Source organism: Stegostoma tigrinum, chromosome 10 (assembly GCF_030684315.1).
Source record: "Stegostoma tigrinum isolate sSteTig4 chromosome 10, sSteTig4.hap1, whole genome shotgun sequence".
Taxonomy (NCBI): Eukaryota; Metazoa; Chordata; class Chondrichthyes; order Orectolobiformes; family Stegostomatidae; genus Stegostoma; species Stegostoma tigrinum.
In genome coordinates this window covers 50,169,685-50,192,429 of record NC_081363.1, presented here as the reverse complement: position 1 = coordinate 50,192,429, position 22,745 = coordinate 50,169,685, and the positions used below count along the sequence as shown (strand labels likewise).

General features: G+C 41.3%; 1 protein-coding gene across 4 annotated transcripts in view; it reads right to left on the bottom strand.

The window, feature by feature from the left end:
* Positions 1-22,745, bottom strand: part of arid4a (AT-rich interactive domain 4A) — a 158,264-nt gene that overhangs the window by 78,300 nt on the left and 57,219 nt on the right. For all 4 annotated transcript variants that reach the window (XM_059649181.1, XM_048537714.2, XM_048537716.2 and 1 more), the window contains exons 6-8: positions 8,796-8,875; positions 8,618-8,715; positions 1,217-1,352 (exon numbers count right to left, since the gene is read on the bottom strand). In XM_059649181.1, the coding sequence (XP_059505164.1) occupies positions 1,217-1,352; positions 8,618-8,715; positions 8,796-8,875 (314 nt within the window). The remainder of the gene's footprint in view (positions 1-1,216; positions 1,353-8,617; positions 8,716-8,795; positions 8,876-22,745) is intronic.

The following is a 22,745-nucleotide window of genomic DNA, read 5'->3' as shown; positions in this document are numbered from 1 at the left end:
AATCGAGTACTTTTGTGCTCCATTTAAAAGCAAGGGCAACGATAAATTGATATCCTTGGTAGTTTTGTACTTAAGTCGTTGCTATTTGAACACTCTCCTTCTCCTGACTTATTCAATATCTTCCTCCAAGTTGGTAAATGCATTTGTGTTTCGGCATTTCCCTCACAAAGACTCAGTGAAATAACAAGACTTGCGACTTAATTTTACCACAATGCTGTCGCAGTCCTGCAAAGACAGAAGCCACAAACAGAGGAAGTGGGGGAAATGCGTTGCTTCTAATTTTAAAAAAAAGTGGAAAAATTAAATCACTGCCTGCTTGGAAGGAGGTGGTGAGAAGAGGGAGATTAGTTCTAAAACTTGCGATCTGTCTGTAATAAAGGTGATTAAAGCACATGCACAGTTTTGCAAACATTTATTTAAAACTTCATGAGGAATAGCAAATATGAAATGAATCAGATAAATCTCTTCATTTCTCCATAATATAATTTACTGTTGCAGTGATAATATTTCAGGAACACTGTCAGTTCTGCCAAACATCTTAAACAGGAAACATAAACAAGCTATTTGACTCTGGAAAGTTTTCACAGCAGAGAGCAGTAAAAGCTACATTGTTAAGTATACTCAAGGCTGAGGTGGACCAGTTTTTAAATCAGTAAGGAAATCAAAGGTTATGAAGAAAAGGCAAGAAAGTGGAGTTGAGGATTATCAGATCAGCCATGGTCCCATTGAATGGTAGAGCTGAAAGGCCTACTTCTGCTCCTATGTCTTAGGATTGTAGTTAAGATCTCAAATAGGAGCTGTGCCTTCCTTCACAAGCCTAGGGTAATTGCCAGCAGCCCAAATTCTACAAAATATAAAACTCAAAAAACTAAAACAAAACCTGAATTGTCTAATTTGTTAGATCGAATAGCAGCATATCACCTGTTAGCTAGCAGGAAGGCAGGTCAAACTTCAGCCCAGGAGATTGTGCGTATGTTTAATATTGCAATGTTCTCTTCCTAAAACAATGGCTGTAACATTCAGTTTTTCAGTTATGAATAATGAAATGGTTTTCAATTTAAGTCAACAAAATGCATTGTCATATTGCTTCTAAACATGCTATCAAGGCTGACAGTAAAACAAATGTCTAAATTTATGCAAGAATGATCCAGTTTGAAAACTTCAATCAAGGTATTCTGAAAGGTTGATCCTGAAAAGACAGTATTATCTCACTTACCAAAGCTGGATACCAGCCTTTTCTCTTGTCTGCATTACAATCTACATAAACTACTTTGCCCAAAAGTTCATCATTAAGACGTCGTTTGTCATCATCCTCATCTTCACTTGGTTCCTCTTCTCTCTCATCTTCAGGTCTGCAACATGAAAAATTTTTAAAAATTGTATTAACTTCTGAATGAAGATCATTTATTAGGGTTTTACCAGATTTAACAGTTTTGTGCAAGTACGCATAGGTTTAGGAAGGACAAAAAGCATAATATTATATTGCATAGAATCATGGAATTTTAAGGAAAGAGGCCATTCAACTGAAATTGGCTTAAACAGCTCCCAAAGAGCGAGGTAGCTAGACCCGTGCACCAGCCCCATCTCCAAAGCCCTCAAAGTTCATCACGTTCAAACATATATCCAGCTCTCCTTTGAAACCTCCTACAGAATCTAACTCCACCACTCTCCCTAGCAGTGTTTTTCCAGATCCGAACAAATCCCTGATTTCTGAATCAGAGACAATGGGAACTGCAGATGCTGGAGAATCCGAGATAACAAAGTGTGGAGCTGGATGAAGACAGGAGGCAAAGCAGCATCTTCGGAGCACAAAAACTGACATTTCAGGCCAAGACCCTTCATCAGAAAAGGGGGATGGGGACAGGATTCTGAAATAAATAAGGAGAGGGGGGGGGAGGCGGACCAAAGATGGATACAGGAGGAGATAGGTGGAGAGGAGAGTATAGGTGGGGAGGTAGGGAGGGGATAGGTCAGTCCAGGGAGTACGGACGCATCAAGGGAGTGTTAGTAGGTAGAAATTGGGCCTTGAGGTGGGTGGGTGGGAGAGATAAGTGAGAGGAAGAAACAGGTTAGGGAAGCGGAGACAAGCTGGGCTGGATTTGGGATGCAGTGGGGCGGGGGTCAGATTTTGAAGCTTGTGAAGTCCACATTGATACCATTGGGCTGCACGGTTCCCAAGCAGAACATGAGTCGCTGTTCCTGCAACCTTCGGGTGGCATCATTGTAGCACTGCAGGAGGCCCAGGATGGACATGTCATCTAAGGAATGGGAGGGGGAGTTGAAAGGGCTCGCAACTGGGAGGTGAAGATGTTTATTGCGAATCAAGCAAAGGTGTTCTGCAAGGTGGTCCCCAAGCCTCCGCTCGGTTTCCCCAATGTAGAGGAGGCCACAATAGGTACAGCGAACTGCCAAATGAGAATCCCCCTCATCCTTACATACCACCCCACCAACCTCCGGATACAATGCATCATCCGCCGACACTTCCACCAAAGACAATTTTCCATCCCCACCCTTGTCTGCTTTCTGGAAGGACCACTCTCTCCATGACTCCCTTGTCTGCTCCACTCTTCCCCTCCAACCCCACCACACCTGGACACTTTCCCCTGCAACTGCAGGAAGTGCTACACCTGCCCCCACACCACCTCCCTCACCTGCATCCCAGGCCCCAAGACAACTTTCCATATCAAGCAGATTGTCACCTGCACATCTGTCCATGTGGTATATTGCATCCGCTGTACCCACTGTGGGCTCCTCTACATTGGGGAAACCACAGGGAGGCTTGGGGACCGCTTTGCAGAACACCTACACTCAGTTCGCAATAAACAACTGCACCGCCCAGTTGCAAACCATTTCAACGCCCCCTCCCACTCCTTAGATGGAATGTCCATCCTGGACCTCCTGCAGTGCCACAAAGATGCCACCCAAAGGTTGCAGGAACAGCAACTCATATTCCGCTTGGGAACCCTGCAGCCCAATGGTATCAATATGGACTTCACAAGCTTCAAAATTTCACCTCCCCCGAAATGCATCCCAAAACCAGCCCAGCTCGTCCCCGCCTCCCTAACCTGTTTCTTCTTCTCGCCTATCCGCTCCTCCCACCTCAAGCCGCACCCCCATTTCCTACCTACTAACCTCGTCCCACTCCCCTGACCTGTCCATCCTCCTCGGACTGACCTATTCCCTCCCTACCTCCCCACCCACACTCACCTCCACTGGCTCCATCCCCGCCCCTTTAATTTGTCTGTCTCCTCTCCACCCATCTTCGGTCCGCCTCCTCCTCTCTCCCTATTTATTTCAGAACCCTCTACCCATCCCCCTTTTCTGATGAAGGGTCTAGGCTCGAAACGTCAGCTTTTGTGCTCCTAAGATGCTGTTTGACCTGCTGTGTTCATCCATCTCCACACTTTGTTACCCCTGACTTCTGAATGTTTGGACCAAGCAATGATTTCACAGAATCCCTACCGCACAGGAAGAGACCATTCAGCCCATCAAGTCTGTACTGACTCTCTGAGGAGCATTCCACGCAGACCTAGCCTCCCCAGCCTATCCCTGTAATCATACATTTAAAATAGCTAACCCATCTTGCCTGCACATCCCTGGACACTACAGAGCAATTTACCATGGCCAATCTACCTCACCCGCACATCTTTGGACAGTGGAAGGAAATCAGAGCTCTTGCCAGAATCCCAGACATGGGGAGAACATGCAAACAGTCACCCAAGGCTGGAATACAGCCCAGGTTCCTGGAGCTATGCAGCAGTGACACTAACTCCTGAGCCATTGTGCACCTGTGCCAATCGTCTAAAGTTTGGAACTTTAAGAACTCCAACATATGTATTTACCAGTGAAGTTAGGCTTGTGCTCGACAATGGTAGCAAACCCGGTGGTCAATTTCTGCAAAAGAAATTTGACTGCACCATTTCAACAATTTGATTGTAGAATTTGTTCAAAGTCAAAAGAGAAAGGGAAAAAGAAAAAAACCTGTACATTGTTAGAGCCTTTCACAATTTCAAGATACATGAAATTTATCTGAGGCAATGAACAAGCTTTGGGAGAAGGCATTTTGTCAAAGTTTTTCTTCTTGTGCTTTTCAGGAAAATTTCCAAAGAAATATCATACAAAGACTAGAAATAACTTATACTCTACAAAAGGATCATACAGAGAGTTTGGCAAAGAAAACTGATTGGTAGTGGTATTATCATGGAGAATCCTAATAAAAAGACAGTGGATGACAGTTAACTGCCAAACTTTGTTGAAAATTTAAACGAGGTAGGATGACTCTGATTGGTCAAGGCATTACCCTGAAAAAAATGAGCCAGTTAAATGGCTTTACCTTTCTGTGTTGAATTGCAACAGACGCAATATTTGTGCAGATTCTGTCTGTAAAAACCAGGATACTGTGTATTCATTTGCAGATTTTCCACTACATGCAAACAAGTCACGTTATGAGCCTGAATGACAATCCTAAATTTTTGTCAGAGTAATGAGCATGATTATTTATGCAAATGCTATCTAACTGCAGAATCACATCAAAATGTTGGAATTGTTTTAGGATGTGCAAAAATGGGCTAGTTGAACATGGCAATTACACTGTCCATTATGAATAGTGGAAAGGATATGGTCTTTATTATGATCCACTAGTCTTTGGGAACTAAGGTTTACACTTCGAGCATCACAGCAGCACTGAAATTCAGACAGCATCTTTCTCAACTGTGTACCAGGTAGAGACAGTCTTTACAGTGGTGACACCACTCATGTTTCCAATTGCACAGAAAGAGGATGAAACAGCTAGCTTTCACCTGCTGTTCAAAGTTCCAAGATAACCTCATTACTCTGAAACTTAAGGTAACTGGGCTCTTTTCAGCAAAGGACTGGGTCTGTTCATGATTTAGAGCAAAGAAAAAACAGCAAAAAATCACCTGATCAGGGTTAACCATTAACCTACAGGATGTCTTTAATCATCTGATTTCAGCATCAAGTTTGGTCAGTAAATAAATGGCTAGGATCCTATTCCCAAGGTTGTTTTACAAGGACAAAGCTACAAAGAATGGAACTGTAGAAATTCCAACACACATGGCTGATTTCTCTAAAAGATCTAGGACAGGGAGCTCATTTGACTGTTCCATTTCAAAGTTGAATTTGAGCACATGATGGCCTGCATTAAATCATGGAAGAAAATTATTACATGTAGCTGTGGATTCAAACAAAACACCCCTGTCATCTGCATATCAGATATGTGCAACAGGCAGGAAGTTAGGTGTCATACAAGTGAAGACACGTTTCTCATGAAACCCAAAAGATGTTTGCAAAAGCTGAGCCTAGCAGGAATATGATCGATTGATCTGCATGGTGATGTTAAAAATGAAATCAGCTGTGTGGGTTAATAATTTCATGATGATACATACATTGGACATCCCTCTGTCCATCTGAAACAAGCAAAGTAACAATCATACCCAACCAGCCCATGCTGGCATAACTCAAAACACCTTGTCCAACATTAGATGTCATTGGGCAAATAATCCTGAGTGTGCAAAGAATTACATTGACAGCAAACTGTGGACTCAAAGTATGGTGCGTTTGTGCAAACTGAAGAATGCATATATTAATACATAGAGCTGTACGCTTTCAGGCAGTAAGAATATGCATAACCACGGGACCTGTTTCAACTCAACAAAATAGGTAACAGTCATTCTATGGTTAATTTTTCAGGGTAATGCATTGACCAGTCAAGTCAACATGCCTGGTTTAAAATTTAAAGCATCATTTGGTTGTTAACTGTCAATCATCTGACATGTGCATTCTCCAGTGCAATGCCTCTACTAAAGTCCACTTGCCAATGAGCACTCTCCTCCCAGAGTGTAAATGTTGTTGTCCCTCTATATTGATATTATTGTGAGGTGCCCTGAAAAGTGCTAGCAATACTCAAGTTCTGCAGGACAAAATTACTATTCGTAGTCAATACTGTAAAATGAGTGAATGTGGTCGACAACCTGAACACAAGCGTTCAGCATGGCTGCCCTCATTGCTCAGACTATTGAGGTTGTACTGGGCATAGTTGAGGCCTCTTATAGAGTCCTGTGTATAGTTTGGGTTTCCTGTTATAAGGAGGATATTATTAAGCTGAAAGAAGTTCAGAAGAGACTTACCAGGATGATGCCAGGAATGGAGGGTTTGGGTTATAAGGAGAGACTGCATAGACAGACTCTTTCCACTGGAGCGTAGGAGGTTGAGGGGTGACCTTAGAGGTTTATAAAATCATGAGTGGTACAGATAAAGTGAATAGGAGGTATATTTTCCTGCAGGTGGGGTATTTCAAGTCTAGGGGGCATATTTTTAAGGTGAGGGGAGAAAGGTTTAAAAAACACATAGGGCAATTTGGTTACAGAAGACAGTGGTTCATGTGTGGAATGAACTTCCAGCGGATTGGTCGAAGCGGGTACAGTTACATTGTTTAAAAGACATTTAGATAAGTACATGAATAAGAAACATTTGAAGCGATATGGGCCAAGCACAGGCAAGTGAGACTAGTTTAGTTTGGGATTATGGTTGACATTGGCTGATTGGACCAAAGGGTCTGTTTCAAATGACTAACTGAGAAAGAAGACACAATTCAAATGACTAATTATTTCTTGGTTGTCTTGAAAGAAGAATAATTGGTGATTGGTCAACAGGAGAACTTACCTTTTATATTCAATTTGTTTTCTTTGATGTTTCATACCCACTAGAAGGATACATACATCTCTGGGCTATTTCTGGGGTGAAAATCAATTGTCCCATGCCCATCCCAAAACCAACTTAATGCACCTAGGACACTTTCTCTCCAGTTGGTTTTACAAAGGTGGGAATCGCCATGCCTCCTTGCTCCTGACTTAGCATGGTCAGATTTTTCACTTCCAATAACTTTAGCTAGCTTATATCCTGACATTTGTGCTATGCAAAATTAACATTTCTTTGTTTCGATTATAGTAATAGAATATATTTATCTGTAAATCATGACATTTGGCCTGCAGATTTATTAAAATTGAAATGTGCACATCAAGGATACATTTTTCCAGATTTAATATTATTTGTTCCAAGCTGATTGACTCTGGTTTATAATTATTGCTTGATATTGTTCATCTGTATCAGAGTCCATCAGTAATAAGCATGATGGATATATTTTTGTTCTAAATACCTTTGAGGGAGACTTTCTCTACAGGATAAAAATTCATTCGCTATTTTGTTTGCATGAAAACAAAATCCAACTCTCAGCATAAAACATGAACTGGGCTCAGAAAAATAATTAGGAATAAACTGTGTCATCAACTTTGGCGTTGTCTGGGAAGCACCTGGTCACATCAAAGAAACAAATCACAAGAACAATCCAACGGACAGTATTGTTATTTAAACTGCTAACTGTTTTGGGTTACAAGTTGAGAATAATTTTACTTATATTCATGAAGTAGTAACAGTTGCCTGACAACATTCTGGAATTAAGTTTGAACATACAATGTAGTGTTGGTTCAACGAATGAAACCGCAGTACCAGCTGGAAGGTTTCTTGTTGCAAACCCTAGGACTATCAGTCTCAAAACACCAGGGCTGATTAAGGAGGTGGGTGATTAAAAAACTTCCAGATTTATGATACTAAATACAGAAGAAGAACTTGTGTTATCTAGGAACATATCAGATGCTTGTTAATCAATAATGCTGGTTAATGGAAGGAACACAGACTTTTCTGATAGTGGGCATGTCAATTCAATTATTGGATCTTTGTCAATGGTTAATGGGCTTGAGGAGGCACATGTCATTTTTGAAATAAAAAGAAAAGTTTGAATCAGTACTGCAACAGCAAGTGATCATAAATAAACAGCATTATTTGCTTCTGCTACTGTCATTAAACCTCACAGTGTTAAAGCTTGTTTTACTTAGGTGCTCGTCATTACCTGTCAGGTTTTGGTTGGCTAAGCATGCAAGTTCAATGGGAAATATTGGTGATTTCAGTTGGTGCAGCATTCTGGTTACGAGAGACAGATAATGTGAACTTTACAGCCTTCATGACATGCAAAACAGTTTCCCAAGTTCCCCTATGAGACGAGGACAACAAAACCCTTTTTGTTTAGTCTATTAGCTCAACATTTGGTGACAAGTAATCTGAGCAAAGAAAGCCATCAATGGTATTGTGCAACTAAATGCCAGAGTACACATTCACTCTCTCCAACATTCCTCCCCAAATGAAAACCCTTTAAAACTAGGGGAAAAAAAAATTGCAAGAACTTTGGTAGAACCAGATTTCTAAATATAAACATAACTAGTTAACAGGTTAAAATCTGCAAGAACGACAGAACTGTCTTTCAAAATCATAATTTCTCACCACTGATGTCAGTTACAATCAGGCTTTTAATCATGCTTTTATGAGCGCTATACTTGGTATAACTCCTAGTAATTTTTCATTGTTAATTACATTACATAAGAATTGTTTCAGAGACAGTTCTTACTATCTCTGAGTTAGTTATACTGGAACTCCCTTCAGAACATCACCTTCTCAAGGCCAAGTTGAAATGGACAATAAATGCTGATCTAGCCAGTGACAACCACATCCTTACGGCTAGATTGATAAAAAGCAAAATGGTACTTACGTAGGAGCAGATGATAATCTCCTTCCTCGGTTTGTTTTCTTCCCAATGACTGGTGTGCCAAAGTGCTCCGGGTTTGTTAGTGGTAACTGATCAAGGGTCTGAAAGCAAGTATTGAAGTTACTGTTCTGTATTATGAATATAAGCTCGCCACAATATCTCGACAAGAACAATTACTCACCTCACTCTCTGCAAAGTGTCTCTCCCCCTTCAGACATAAAGATGTACGCCTCAGGGTCCTCTCATCCCCATCATCAAACACTGGTCAAAGAAAAACTCCCAAATTAGAATCAGAGATAAAGCAGCAAGTTCATGACCTGAAAAACAGCATAAACTGCTAACCAGTTCAGATTTACAGTAATTCCAGCTATGAGTTGGTCAAAAACAACCCACAGAAATCGAAGAAAATACCACAGCTGTTATTTCTGACAGCAAGAGAGTTCATCCTACCTCAATATGTAAACTCTGTTGCTTTTTGTTGCATGATTGACAGAAATAAAGAAAGCATCGACATTTATGGCTTGATTGCAATGCATATAGACTTTCCAACTCTCAAAGAATCCAGCTGGCTCAAACCAAAATGAGTCAAAGAACAAATGTTACATTTGCAGTAGGTATCAGAGAGAAAGACCTACTTAAATACACGGAGCCAGTGACCTTGATGTAAATTTTGATTTTGTTAGCAGCTTTGTTCTGAAATGCTATGTATTTTCTTTGTTCTGGACAGATTTTGATGGTTTATCTTTTAAGTTGGTTTTGCTAGCTTTGGAGGAATTGCTTAGCCTGTGACAGGTTCAAGTACTAACTAGTTTATTACACATTAAAGAAAACTCATGATCAAATTCTATTCAACTCTCTGTCAAGGTCTCTTATCTCATCATTATGGAGGTACCATTCACACTGGCCCAGACATAATTTCAAACACTAATACTGCAGATGTCAATTTATCTCATTCTAATTGAGCTATCCATTTAAAATCTTTCAGTTGAAATTGATAAACTACTCAGTGTTCACAGCAGATTAGCAATAAACTATCATGTAACATTTAGACAATTCAAAATTTAGCAAAGCACAAACAGTTGTTATTTTGCCACTTACAAAAGACAGAATAGTTCGACCTGCAACCATTCTGAATGTAGACTGCAATATTCATTTCTCAGTTAATCAATTTATTTGACAAATTATACCCCAAGTCACATACTAAATCAATCAATCATTCTACTACTTTTCAAACTTGAGGAAGATGCAAGTTTTCTAATTAACTCTAACTTTCTGTGCATAAATAATACGTGCAAGAGCTTTAGCTGCAAGAGTCCTTAGAATAGGTGAAAAGTATTTGAAGTAAAATACATGTTATTTAAAGACTGCCAAAAAGTAGCTTATCTGCCAAGAAAACTGATCTTATGTCATTTCTAGGATTAAAAAAATTAATAAGCTGCCAGGAAATAGCCAGGCTTTCATAGCAAAGAGGCCTGGCTGGTGTAGTCTATGTCCTTCAAGAGCTAGTGTGTGCCAGGTTGCCTCAGAAACTGAGGTTTCTTCAATCATAAACTTTAAATTCATACTTGAAATTCCAATGTTCAAAATTTAAGAAAGAGAAATTAAATAAACGCAATTTGAAAGAAGATGAGAAAATAATACATTGATATAGTCTGACCAAAACATAAAGCTACTGTCTCACTAGAGTTGACCTCACGAGGAGCAAGTTTGAGAAGGTAACGTCAGGCGGTGTGTGAATTGAACCCAAGGTATTGATGTCACACTGCATTGGAAACCAGACACCCAGCCAACTAAACTAATCCAATATACAGCAGACTAATCAGCATCTACAATAACCTAAGAAAAAGGACATCTTCTTCTTGTGTATTACAAAGCTATGACAGTTGTGCTTATGTTAACAAATATACACAAAACAGCATGATCTATCTTTTCTCTTTACAGATGCCAAGTGAGATGCTATGTATTTCCAGAATTTTCTATTTTCTTTGAAATATCATTATTTATTGTCTAAATCTTTGGGCAGATCGCATTAGAAAAACTCACAGCTGATAGCCATGAAACCACTTATCAAATTTTCCCGCAGAGAAGCTGGTTATTCAGTCCTCCATACTTGTGTCAATTCTCTAAGGCAACTACTCATTTCTTCCTATTTCACTGCATTTTAGCTGTAAATGTCTAAATTGTATAGGGGTTCCTCAATCACAAACTTCCAACTTATGAACACTCGTACTAACGAATGTGATTGCAAAGAGGGAAATGTTATGGACCAGACTAAACCACTTCAAGTTATTCAGAAGACTTTTTTAGAGACTACCCTGTTTTTAATTTAAAGTTTATTCTTATTATTATGTTACTCAAATAAAGATGCAATCCTCATTAATGCAAGGTTTAAAATGTGCAAATATATCCATCCATGCTTCTTGAAAAATGACTCCCATATACACAGGTAGAGACTCAAAGCTTGTAAAAACAAAATTCTAAAAGTCCTTTGGGCCAATAAGTTGTGTATATTTATTAATAGTGTGGAGTTTCAGATACAATTGGGTTGGTCAAACTATTCGACTTAAAGTAAAATGCTCTTTATTTATCAACTATAGTTAAAATACAACAAAAGAATTAAGGAATAGAACAACATAACTCTATTGGAAAACTTAACAGAATAATGGATCAGTAACTAATGGTAATTAACATTTACAATATATTAAGATCCCATAAATGTGGGATTACCTCACATGCAACTCCATAGCACAAGGACAGCCCCCAGCTTTTGGCTGCAACCGTGACGGTCAGAATAGCTTTCACTTCTTCAAGGCCCCAACGGCAACTGCTGAAAGCTAAACTGAAGGCCCTGGTTCTGTGGGAACTCGATCACACCCATTCAGGCTGCTTCTATTGTTACAGCTTTTTTTTTTAAAAATCCCAAAAGGCTAACAAGGTGTTTACTTTCTACACACTGCTAGATACCTCTCATTCAACCTCTCACAAAAGAAACAATAACAAGATAACCTTAAGACTCCAACTATAAACATTTCCTCTATTTATGAATGTCTGCTTTGCATTATCCTACATTGTGTTACAACTGGAATGCAAATTGATTTGTGAACAGACTCCAGAACGGAACCCGTTTGTAACTTGGGGACTGCCTATACTGTATTCACATGTTGCGAGGTGAAGAGAAGTTATATAAAGTATTAATGTGTAACATCACTGGCTGGGCTTGTCGAGATATTTTGAAAATAACTATTAAAAGCAGAGAATTCTGGCTGCAGCAGCAATAATGTTGCACCTGCCAAGAATATAAGCTGCCAGGCAGACACAATATAAAGCCTTGAGAAGTCACACAACCCAGTTTGCATGTGAAAATATATTGGTTTAGAACAAAGATGGCCTTAGACAATTTGCCATGAGGAAAGAATCATTAATCTTCAGAGATAATGGGAACTGCAGATGCTGGAGAATTCCAAGATAACAAAATGTGAGGCTGGATGAACACAGCAGGCCAAGCAGCATCTCAGGAGCACAAAAGCTGACGTTTCGGGCCTGGACCCTTCATCAGAGAGGGGGATGGGGAGAGGGAACTGGAATAAATAGGGAGAGAGGGGGAGGCGGGCCGAAGATGGAGAGTAAAGAAGATAGGTGGAGAGAGTATAGGTGGGGAGGTAGGGAGGGGATAGGTCAGTCCAGGGAAGACGGACAGGTCAAGGAGGTGGGATGAGGTTAGTAGGTAGCTGGGGGTGCGGCTTGGGGTGGGAGGAAGGGATGGGTGAGAGGAAGAACCGGTTAGGGAGGCAGAGACAGGTTGGACTGGTTTTGGGATGCAGTGGGTGGGGGGGGGAAGAGCTGGCCTGGTTGTGTGGTGCAGTGGGGGGAGGGGACGAACTGGGCTGGTTTAGGGATGCAGTGGGGGAAGGGGAGATTTTGAAACTGGTGAAGTCCACGTTGATACCATATGGCTGCAGGGTTCCCAGGCGGAATATGAGTTGCTGTTCCTCAACCTTCGGGTGGCATCATTGTGGCAGTGCAGGAGGCCCACGATGGACACGTCATCTAGAGAATGGGAGGGGGAGTGGAAATGGTTTGCGACTGGGAGGTGCAGTTGTTTGTTGCGAACTGAACGGAGGTGTTCTGCAAAGCGGTCCCCAAGCCTCCGCTTGGTTTCCCCAATGTAGAGGAAGCCGCACCGGGTACAGTGGATGCAGTATACCACATTGGCAGATGTGCAGGTGAACCTCTGCTTAATGTGGAATGTCATCTTGGGGCCTGGGATAGGGGTGAGGGAGGGGGTGTGGGGACAAGTGTAGCATTTCCTGCGGTTGCAGGGGAAGGTGCCGGGTGTGGTGGGGTTGGACGGCAGTGTGGGATCCCCCTCGTTCTCACACACCACCCTACCAACCTCCGGATACAACGCATCATCCTCCGACACTTCCGCCATTTACAATCCGACCCCACCACCCAAGACATTTTTCCATCCCCTCCCCTGTCTGCTTTCCGGAGAGACCACTCTCTCCGTGACTCCCTTGTTTGCTCCACACTGCCCTCCAACCCCACCACACCCGGCGCCTTCCCCTGCAACCGCAGGAAATGCTACACTTGTCCCCACACCTCCTCCCTCACCCCCATCCCAGGCCCCAAGAAGACATTCCACATTAAGCAGAGGTTCACCTGCACATCTGCCAATGTGGTATACTGCATCCACTGTACCCGGTGCGGCTTCCTCTACATTGGGGAAACCAAGCGGAGGCTTGGGGACCGCTTTGCAGAACACCTCCGCTCAGTTCGCAACAAACAACTGCACCTCCCAGTCGCAAACCATTTCCACTCCCCCTCCCATTCTCGAGATGACGTGTCCATCATGGGCCTCCTGCACTGCCACAATGATGCCACCCGAAGGTTGCAGGAACAGCAACTCATATTCCGCCTGGGAACCCTGCAGCCATATGGTATCAACGTGGACTTCACCAGTTTCAAAATCTCCCCTTCCCCCACTGCATCCCTAAACCAGCCCAGTTCGTCCCCTCCCCCCACTGGACCACACAACCAGGCCAGCTCTTCCCCCCCCACCCACTGCATCCCAAAACCAGTCCAACCTGTCTCTGCCTCCCTAACCGGTTCTTCCTCTCACCCATCCCTTCCTCCCACCCCAAGCCGCACCCCCAGCTACCTACTAACCTCATCCCACCTCCTTGACCTGTCCGTCTTCCCTGGACTGACCTATCCCCTCCCTACCTCCCCACCTATACTCTCTCCACCTATCTTCTTTACTCTCCATCTTCGGCCCGCCTCCCCCTCTCTCCCTATTTATTCCAGTTCCCTCTCCCCATCCCCCTCTCTGATGAAGGGTCCAGGCCCGAAACGTCAGCTTTTGTGCTCCTGAGATGCTGCTTGGCCTGCTGTGTTCATCCAGCCTCACATTTTGTTATCATTAATCTTCCACCACTTTTCTCAGAAATCCTGCTCAGCAAAGGGTGAGTGTTAAAAATCCACCAGAAGTCATTGCCACAAGTGGAGGATTTTTAAACTAAAAGTCTAACAACTAAATCTGTTCCCAGGAAAAGATATTTAACCAATCGTAACTGATCCAAGGAAAAACCAACAGCTTGTGCATGAAGTCACTTTGGCTATAAACTAGCATTTCGAACAACTCTGAATTGAACTCTTATTGCCCCAAAGGAATTTTAGAATTTTTTTTACAAGCTTTGAGTATCTAACTGTGTGTATATGGGAGTCATTTTTCAAGAAGCATGGAAGGATATATTTGCACATTTTAAACCTTTCATTAATGAGGATTGCATCTTTGTTTGAGTAACATAACAAACAAATTATTTATTGGTTAACTAACAGAATTTGACTGATGTGTTTCTGGTACTGAGATATATACAACTTATTGTATAAATTTGGTAATAATCACCCTCCTTTTAAATGCAAATGTACTTGAAACCAGTGGAATGGTGGACAAGGGAAGGAATCAATCCACTTCCCCTCCCCCAATGGAATTTTAACAATATGCTTATTCTTTTAGAACTTGATTGAATACTGTTCCCACCAGTCTTTCTGACAAACCATTCTAACACCTTTGGCACTAAAACTTCTCACTTCATTGTTTCAATAACAATTTTAAATACATTCCCATATAATTATCAACTTACTTACCAACAGAAACAGTTTAACCGATTTAGCTTGTCAGCACTTCACTTAACTGTTCACATTCTGTGCACTTCCTTAACACTACTAATCAACTTCCAGAAGGCTCTTCTGACAAAGTGGTAGTGTCCCTATCACTGAGCTAGGAAGCTCGGCTTAATATCCCATTTGATCATGAAGCATGTAATAACATCTTGAAAATACGGATGATTTCAAAATATCTACAGCATTAACTGAATGAAAATAAACTGACTAACATCCTGATGTTATGTCTCTAAGAATGAATTCAGAGTGTTGAGTCCTGATTCAAGTGCCATGTTATAGTGAAGATGCATTGATAAAGATAATATCTCTCTTTTATTGTTCTTCATTTCCTTTCTGTAGCCTTTAACATAGGAGCTCACAGCATCTTCCTTCCATCACTCAGTGGATTCCAGCTAGGTGGGTCTGTACTTGCCTGGCTCCATTCATATCTACTTAATCATAGCCAGAGTGTCACTATATTTACACCATCTCCAATATCCTTGATCCGCTCCCATTTCTCAACTTTTTCCTCTATCTCCGATTTAACTTTATTTCTTTATGTTCTACCTTCTATCTAAGATTACCTATCACGGCACTTTGTACCCAAGACGGTGCCAGGATTGGCAGCTTTGTACACTGTACTTGAGTACACTTGACAGTAAAATCTAATTCAAATTACAGTCTACTTTTTGGCAACATCACCCAAAAACAATGTAAATTTTGACAGAAAGGCTGAACATCAAACTGTGCTCCACCTCCTCTCTCAGTTCCTTCAGTGTCACTAAATTATTTGCCTGCTAAGTCTGATACCCAGTACTGAATAAACAGGAATTTCCTCCATTTAGACAGTGGGAAGTCTGAAGTCAGCATCTTTGATCCCTGGAACAAACTCTGTCCCCTAGCTACTGATTACTCCCATTCTCTGGCAACTGTCTTCGGCGACACCAGACTGAATTCCAGATTTTTAATGAATTCTAATTCCACCATCTGCTATGGCAGGATTTGAACCCGAGTCCGCAGAACATTACCTGGGTCTCCAGAGGATTAGATAAGGTGGACAGTGAGAGCCTTTTTCCTTGGATGGAGATGACTAGCATAAGGGGACGTAGCTTTCAATTGAGGGATGATTGATATAGGACAGATGTCAGAGGTAGGTTCTTTACTCAGAGAGTAGTAAGGGTGTGGAATGCCCTGCCAGCAACAGCAGTAGACTCGCCAAGTTTAAGGGCATTTACATGGTCATTGGAGAAACATATGGATGATAATGGAATAGTGTTGGTTAGATGGGCTTCAGTTTGGTTTCACAGGTCGGCACAACATCGAGGACCGAAGGGCTTGTACTGCGCTGTAGTGTTCTATGTTCTCTATGTTCATAATTCTGGTACTAAAATTTACCATAAGACGTGCTTCGAACCATGTGTCGACATCATTGCGGAGATTGCATACTTCAAGTTTTGTAACAATGCCAGAGACGACCCCTGCCTTTGCTTATCAGCCACATCCATGTCTTGTTACCTCTAAATGTAATTATTTCAATGCACTCCTGGGCAGCCTCACATATCATACCTTCTATAAACTGGAGGCCATCCAAAACTGTGCTGTTTATGTACTTACATGATCAAGAACCATTCAGCCTTGACCACTTTGCTCGCTGGTCTACACTGGCTCCCAGTTAAGCAACACCTTAATATTTCTCATTCTCACTTTCATATCCTTCCATAGTCTCACCCTTCCTCATGTCTAATCTCTTTCAGGCTCACAACATTTAAACTATCTGGACTCCTCTAATTCTCACCTCTCAAGAGTCCTCATTTCATTTACTCCACCACTTATGCTAGAGCCTCAGTTGCCCAGATCTGAAGTTCTGGAATTCTCTTCTTACACCTATCTGCCTCCTTCCTTCATTAAAAAGGTAGATTTTAATGACCAGTCTGATCAAATTTTATTATCTGGCATGATATCACATTATATCACTTGTCATCAAACGCTGGTTTTGAATATTCCTATTAGCAAATCCATGACCACATCCATCTACAAGGACAACAGCAGTAGATACGTGGGCAGACCACCACCTGCAAGTTCCCCCCTAAGCAACTCACCATCCTGACGTGGAAATCTCTTCCTGTTCCTTCGCGGTCACCGGTCAAAAACCTGGAATGCCCTCCTTAACAACATTATGGGTCAACCCAAACCAGGTAAACTGCAGCAGTTCAGGAAGGAAGTTCAACACCACCTTCTCAAGGACAACTAGGGAAGGGCAATAAATGCTGGCCAGCCAGTGTCGCTCACTTTGCACAAATGAATTTTTTTTTTAAAAAGTGGTTTGTTACATTAAAAATGCTATGTAAAAAGCTGTTGCTACTGCCAAAAGATTCCATGGCGTCTGTCACTTGACTAAAATATTCTATCAAAAACTGCTAACGTTTAAAAACCCTACCATTTTCAAAACACTAAGTCAACTTGTTTTACTGCTGCTTGGTTATCAACTTTCCCTCTTGTGTACCTACATTCTTCAAAAATACATCTCACTCATTAGCTCTCAAACAATATTGCTTAACAGTTGTATGTTCCCCTTCATGAGTAAAGAGACAAACACATTCACTTCAATGTCCCAAAGCAAGGAAAACTGCAACATTTCTACTGACAACCCGTATGTCAGATTGTAAAAATTGATATTTATTGTCAGTCTGAGTTTCATGCCCAAAGTACAATTAAACTTCAATTTATTAAAGGAAATGGGCAACATTGCGCCAATTGTACAACATTAGCCAGTTCAACAACACATACATTCAGTTATGTAGGAAGGACTTTGGAATTTGTTTGCAGAACAGTATATAACTAACAAGTTGACTCAAAAGGAAGTGAAATTAAAGTCTCTCTCAAACCACAAACACAGTACAGTTAAAACACAGATTTCACGATCTTCCCCAGAAGGAATAAAACATGAAACACAGCTTGCAGTATTCAGAGCAATGCTTTTTTCAGGGTGTAGTGTTCCCCAATGAATCTTTTCAGTTGCCAAAGGAGTAAACAGCTACATTACTGTAGACAGTTACAAAAATGTTTTTCTCAATTCATTCGCAGGGTGTGGGCGTCACTGGCTAGGCCAACATTCATTGTGCATCCCTAACTGGAAAGATAGCAGTTGACAGTTTGTGCTCCTGAGATGCTGCTTGGCCTGCTGTGTTCATCCAGCCTCACATTTTATTATCTTGGAATCTCCAGCATCTGCAGTTCCCATTATCTCTATCTATAATGCTGTAGTCTGAGGTCACATGTCGGCCAGACCAGGTGAGGATGGCAAAATTTCCTTCCGTGAAGGTCATCATTGAGCCAAATGATTTTCTCCCACCAATCAACAATTGTTTCATGGTTATGAGCAGATTTTTAATTTCAGGCATTTTATTAAATTCAAATTCCAGCATCTGCTGTGACGGGATTTAAATCTCAGCCTAAGCTGAGTTTCAGGATTAATAGTTTTAATGATAACACCACTGGGCCTTTACTTCGCCAAAGAGAAGTATTTTGAGAACTCAACATCAGTGAATCCAACTTAAATTCCCACAAGACAATTTGTATCTGTCCTGAGGCTAATAGATCATAGTCCTAATTATTTTGAAATATTAGGAAGCAAACTGTTGTTAGGATCCATTTATTTGTAATAACTTCTTGTTAACTGTAGACACCTAGATTATCCTTTCTGTTAACTAGTGGTGTACCGCAAGAGTCGATGTTGGGTCCACTGCTGTTTGTCATTTTTATAAATGACCTGGATGAGGGCATAGAAGGATGGGTTAGTAAATTTGCAGACGACACTAAGGTCGGTGGAGTTGTGGACAGTGACGAAGGATGCTGTAGGTTGCAGAGAGACATAGATATGCTGCAAAGCTGGGCTGAGAGGTGGCAAATGGAATGCAGACAAGTGTGAGGTGATGCACTTTGGTAGGAGTAACCGTAAGGCAAAGTACAGGGCTAATGGTAAGATTCTTAGCAGTGTAGATGAGCAAAGAGATCTCGGTGTCATGTACACAGATCTTTGAAAGTTGCCACCCAGGTTGACAGGGCTGTTAAGAAGGCATACAGTGTTTTAGCTTTTATTAACAGAGGTATTGATTTCCGGAACCTAGAGGTTATGGTGAAGCTGTACAAAACTCTGGTGGGGCCGCACTTGGAGTATTATGTACAGTTCTGGTCACCGCATTATAAGAAGGATGTGGAAGCTTTGGAAAGGGTGCAGAGGAGATTTACTAGGATGTTGCCTGGTATGGAGGGAAGGTCTGATGAAGAAAGGCTGAGGGACTTGAGGCTGTTTACATTAGAGAGAAGAAGGTTGAGAGGTGACTTATTTGAAACATATAAAATAATCAGAGGGTTAGATAGGGTGGATAGGGAGAGCCTTTTTCCTAGGATGGTGACGGCGAGCACGAGGGGGCACAGCTTTAAATTGAGGGGTGAAAGATATAGGACAGATGTCAGAGGTAGTTTCTTTACTCAGAGAGTAGTAAGGGAATGAAACGCTTTGCCTGCAACGGTAGTAGATTCGCCAACTTTAGGTACATTTAAGTCGTCATTGGATAAGCATATGGATGTACATGGAATAGTGTAGGTTAGGTGGGCTTCAGATCGGTATGACAGGTCGGCACAACATCGAGGGCCGAAGGGCCTGTACTGTGCTGTAATGTTCTATGTTCTATGTTCTATGTTCTAAATCACTAACACATTGCTGTGACTCTTCAACAGAAAGGAATGAAAAATATATATCAATTTATCATAAATTTAACTGAAGAACATACATTTTCAAATCTTTTACTAAGACAGATAAATTACAATACCAACACATTAATTCATATTAATAAAGTTGCAATACATTTCCAAATGGAAGGCATTTGTCTCTTTTTTAATGTATTTGAGTGGAGCTTGAACTCTTGCGCCAAAATTGATACAATTATCCTTTCACGTTACAGTATCACTATTATTTTCTATTACAATAAATTGCCAATGTTATAGAATTTATCATTTCTGCATGGTGCATTGCATTAAGACAGCAGCAGAAGGTGGTGATGGTTAGACTTCGTAGAATGCTTACAGCGTGGAAACAGGCCATTTGGCCTATCAAGCATACACTGTCCGTCCAGAGAACATCTCACACCACCCCACCACCCTCCCAAATTCTATCCCTTTAACCCTGCAGTTTCCATGGCTAATCCACCTAGCCCGCATATCCGCGGATATTACAGGCAATTTAACATGACCAATCATTGGACTGTGGGAGGAAATCAGAACACCTGGAACAAACCTACGCAGTCACAGGGAGAACGTGCAAACTCCATACAGACAGTCGCCCGAGAGTGGAATCGAACCAGAGTTCCTGGCGCTGGGGCAGCAGTGCTAACCATTAAGCCACCATAGCACCAGTATATTTCTGGCTGATGGATGTTCCCTGGACTTTAGGGAAGGTGCAGCAATTAAACAGTAACAAATGCTACACGCTGCTCTAGTATTGTAGATCACAGGACTGCATTACAAAACAAATAGCTTCCACAGCACAGGCAGCCTGGAATAGCAGAGCCTACAAAAAGAAACCTTTGCCTCAGACTCAGTGTTTGACACAGTATGTGATAACTGATAATCATTCAAAATGCTAATGTAGGAAGAACAAAATTCGTGCAAAGTTTGAAACTGTCTTCAGTACACCAAAGTCTAGGTCGTTTATATATCTGCAAGATCAGAAAGCCCACTGATCCCTGGCGAATCCCACCACAAAACTTCCTCCAATCTGAAAAACAATAATTTGCCTCTACTCAGTCTCCTGTCACTTAATTTCATACCCAGGCTGCCAGCTGCATTTTGCACCAGAACAGAAGGACTCAGGTGCAGGAGTAAGCCATTTAGCTTTTCAAACATGCTCTGCCATTCAACATGATCATAGCTGATGGGGTTGTGGTCTCAACTATTTGCCTGTTGCACATCCGCCTAATTAATTGTCTATCAAAATTCTACCTTACCCAGCTTGAACAAATTCATTGACACATTCTTCACTTTTTCTGGGAAACAGAATTCCATCTAATGATGACAGTCAGGAAACAAAAATCTTCACCTCAGTCTTGAAAGTGAGAACTCTTATTCACAAACATGCCCCTAGTGTCAATCTGCCCAAGAGGAAATCTCTCAGTATCCACTCGATCAAGTTCACTCAAGATCTTAATATATTTCAATACGACCGATTCCCATTCTTCTAAATTGTAAGGAATAAAACGTTCCACTCGTTCAACCTTTCTTCATATAAGCCTTGAATCCCTCGGAATGATTCCAGAGAACCTTCCCTGAATTTCTTTCAATGCAATTAAATCTTTTTTTAAATAAGATCAAAGTCGAACAGTATTCCAGATGCGAGATAATGGCTGTGTTCATCCAGCTTCACACTATTATCCGGTATTCGAGGTGCGGTCTCGTTAAGGTCCTGCAGGTCCCTACAGCTATGTTAGGATATCGTTCCCTGATCAATTACATGAATGAAGTGCATTAAATGTACACTTTCCAGCAGTAGCGGTGCTATCAACATGCCGTAAGATTAATGACAATCTGTTTTACACAGAATTTTACCATTTGCATTTGGCATCAAATGTAATAAGAAGAAAGGTTACAGAAAGCTTTCAGCTCCACCACACATTATCATTCAGGATGCTTTGGCCAAGGATTGCAGTGTGCCACAAAAGAAGGATAATACAGTCTTAAATTACACCATATTTCCACGGTTGACATGTAACTTTGGATTGAAAGACGCAAATTAAGACTAAACAAGTTGGTTAATAGTAGTCCAGTGGCTGAGACTAATATTCCAGGGACTTGAGATCAAATCCTAAAATGGCACCTGGAGAAATCTGAATTCAGTGAATAAAACTGGAATATAAAAACTGTCTCAGTGATGGTGATGATAACAACCCTTCATCAACAGTCACAAAAATCCCATTTTTGATGCCTTATGGAAGGAAACCCAGATTCAAGTCCCAGTTAATTCAGGGTTTGATGGTCAAGGAGGCACATAAATAAAAGGGTCAAACAAGTCAATTAGCAACTTGCAATTCCCTCCAAACTGGAGGCCTCCTGGTCAGCCATGTTTGTGGCGGAGTGGTGTCACTCAAATTCCAGCTTCTGAAGTCAGGCTTGTGATCTGTTCCAGATAAATCTAACTGTGTGCATACTGTTTGCTGCATATGTGACTAGGTGCAAGACAGAAAAGAAATAAATATCTAATTGGAACAAAAAAAACAAAATACTCTGGATGCTGAAAGTCTGAAATTAAAACTGTAATTACCGAAAATACTCAGCAGTTCCAGAAGCATCTATGGAGAGGGAAATAGACCTTTCATCAGAAATGAGAAAAGCTACTAAGGTGAAAAGTGAATTATTTGTCTCTGCATTGATGCTACTAGACATGAGAATTTCCTATAATCTCTCAGAATCACAGAGGTTTATAGCATAGAAAAGGCTTTTTGGCCCATCAAGTCTGCGCCAGTCAAAAACAACCACCTAACTATTTCTACACCATTTTCTAGCACTTGACCAACTGCCTGGTATGCTTTGCATCACAAATATACATCAAAATACTTGTTAAATGTCATGACACTTTGTTTCTACCACACATACCAGAGTAAATTCCAGATTTCCACCATCCTCAGTAAAAAGACTTCTCTTCATATCCTTCTATACCTGCCTCATACTTATATCCACAGCTCTGGTCACTGACCAAGTGGAGAGGATCTGTCTATGCTCCTCATAATTTTATGCATCTCAATCATGTCCCTCCTCAGCTCCAAGGAAAACACCCTCAGTCTATCCAATCTCTTTGCATAAGTAAATTTCTCAAGGCCAGGCAACATCCTGGTAAATCTCAAATGCACCCTCTCCAGTGCAAAGTTCCAGCAAGGATGAGTGAGCTCAGTTGCCTAAAGGTTATTCTGCTTTG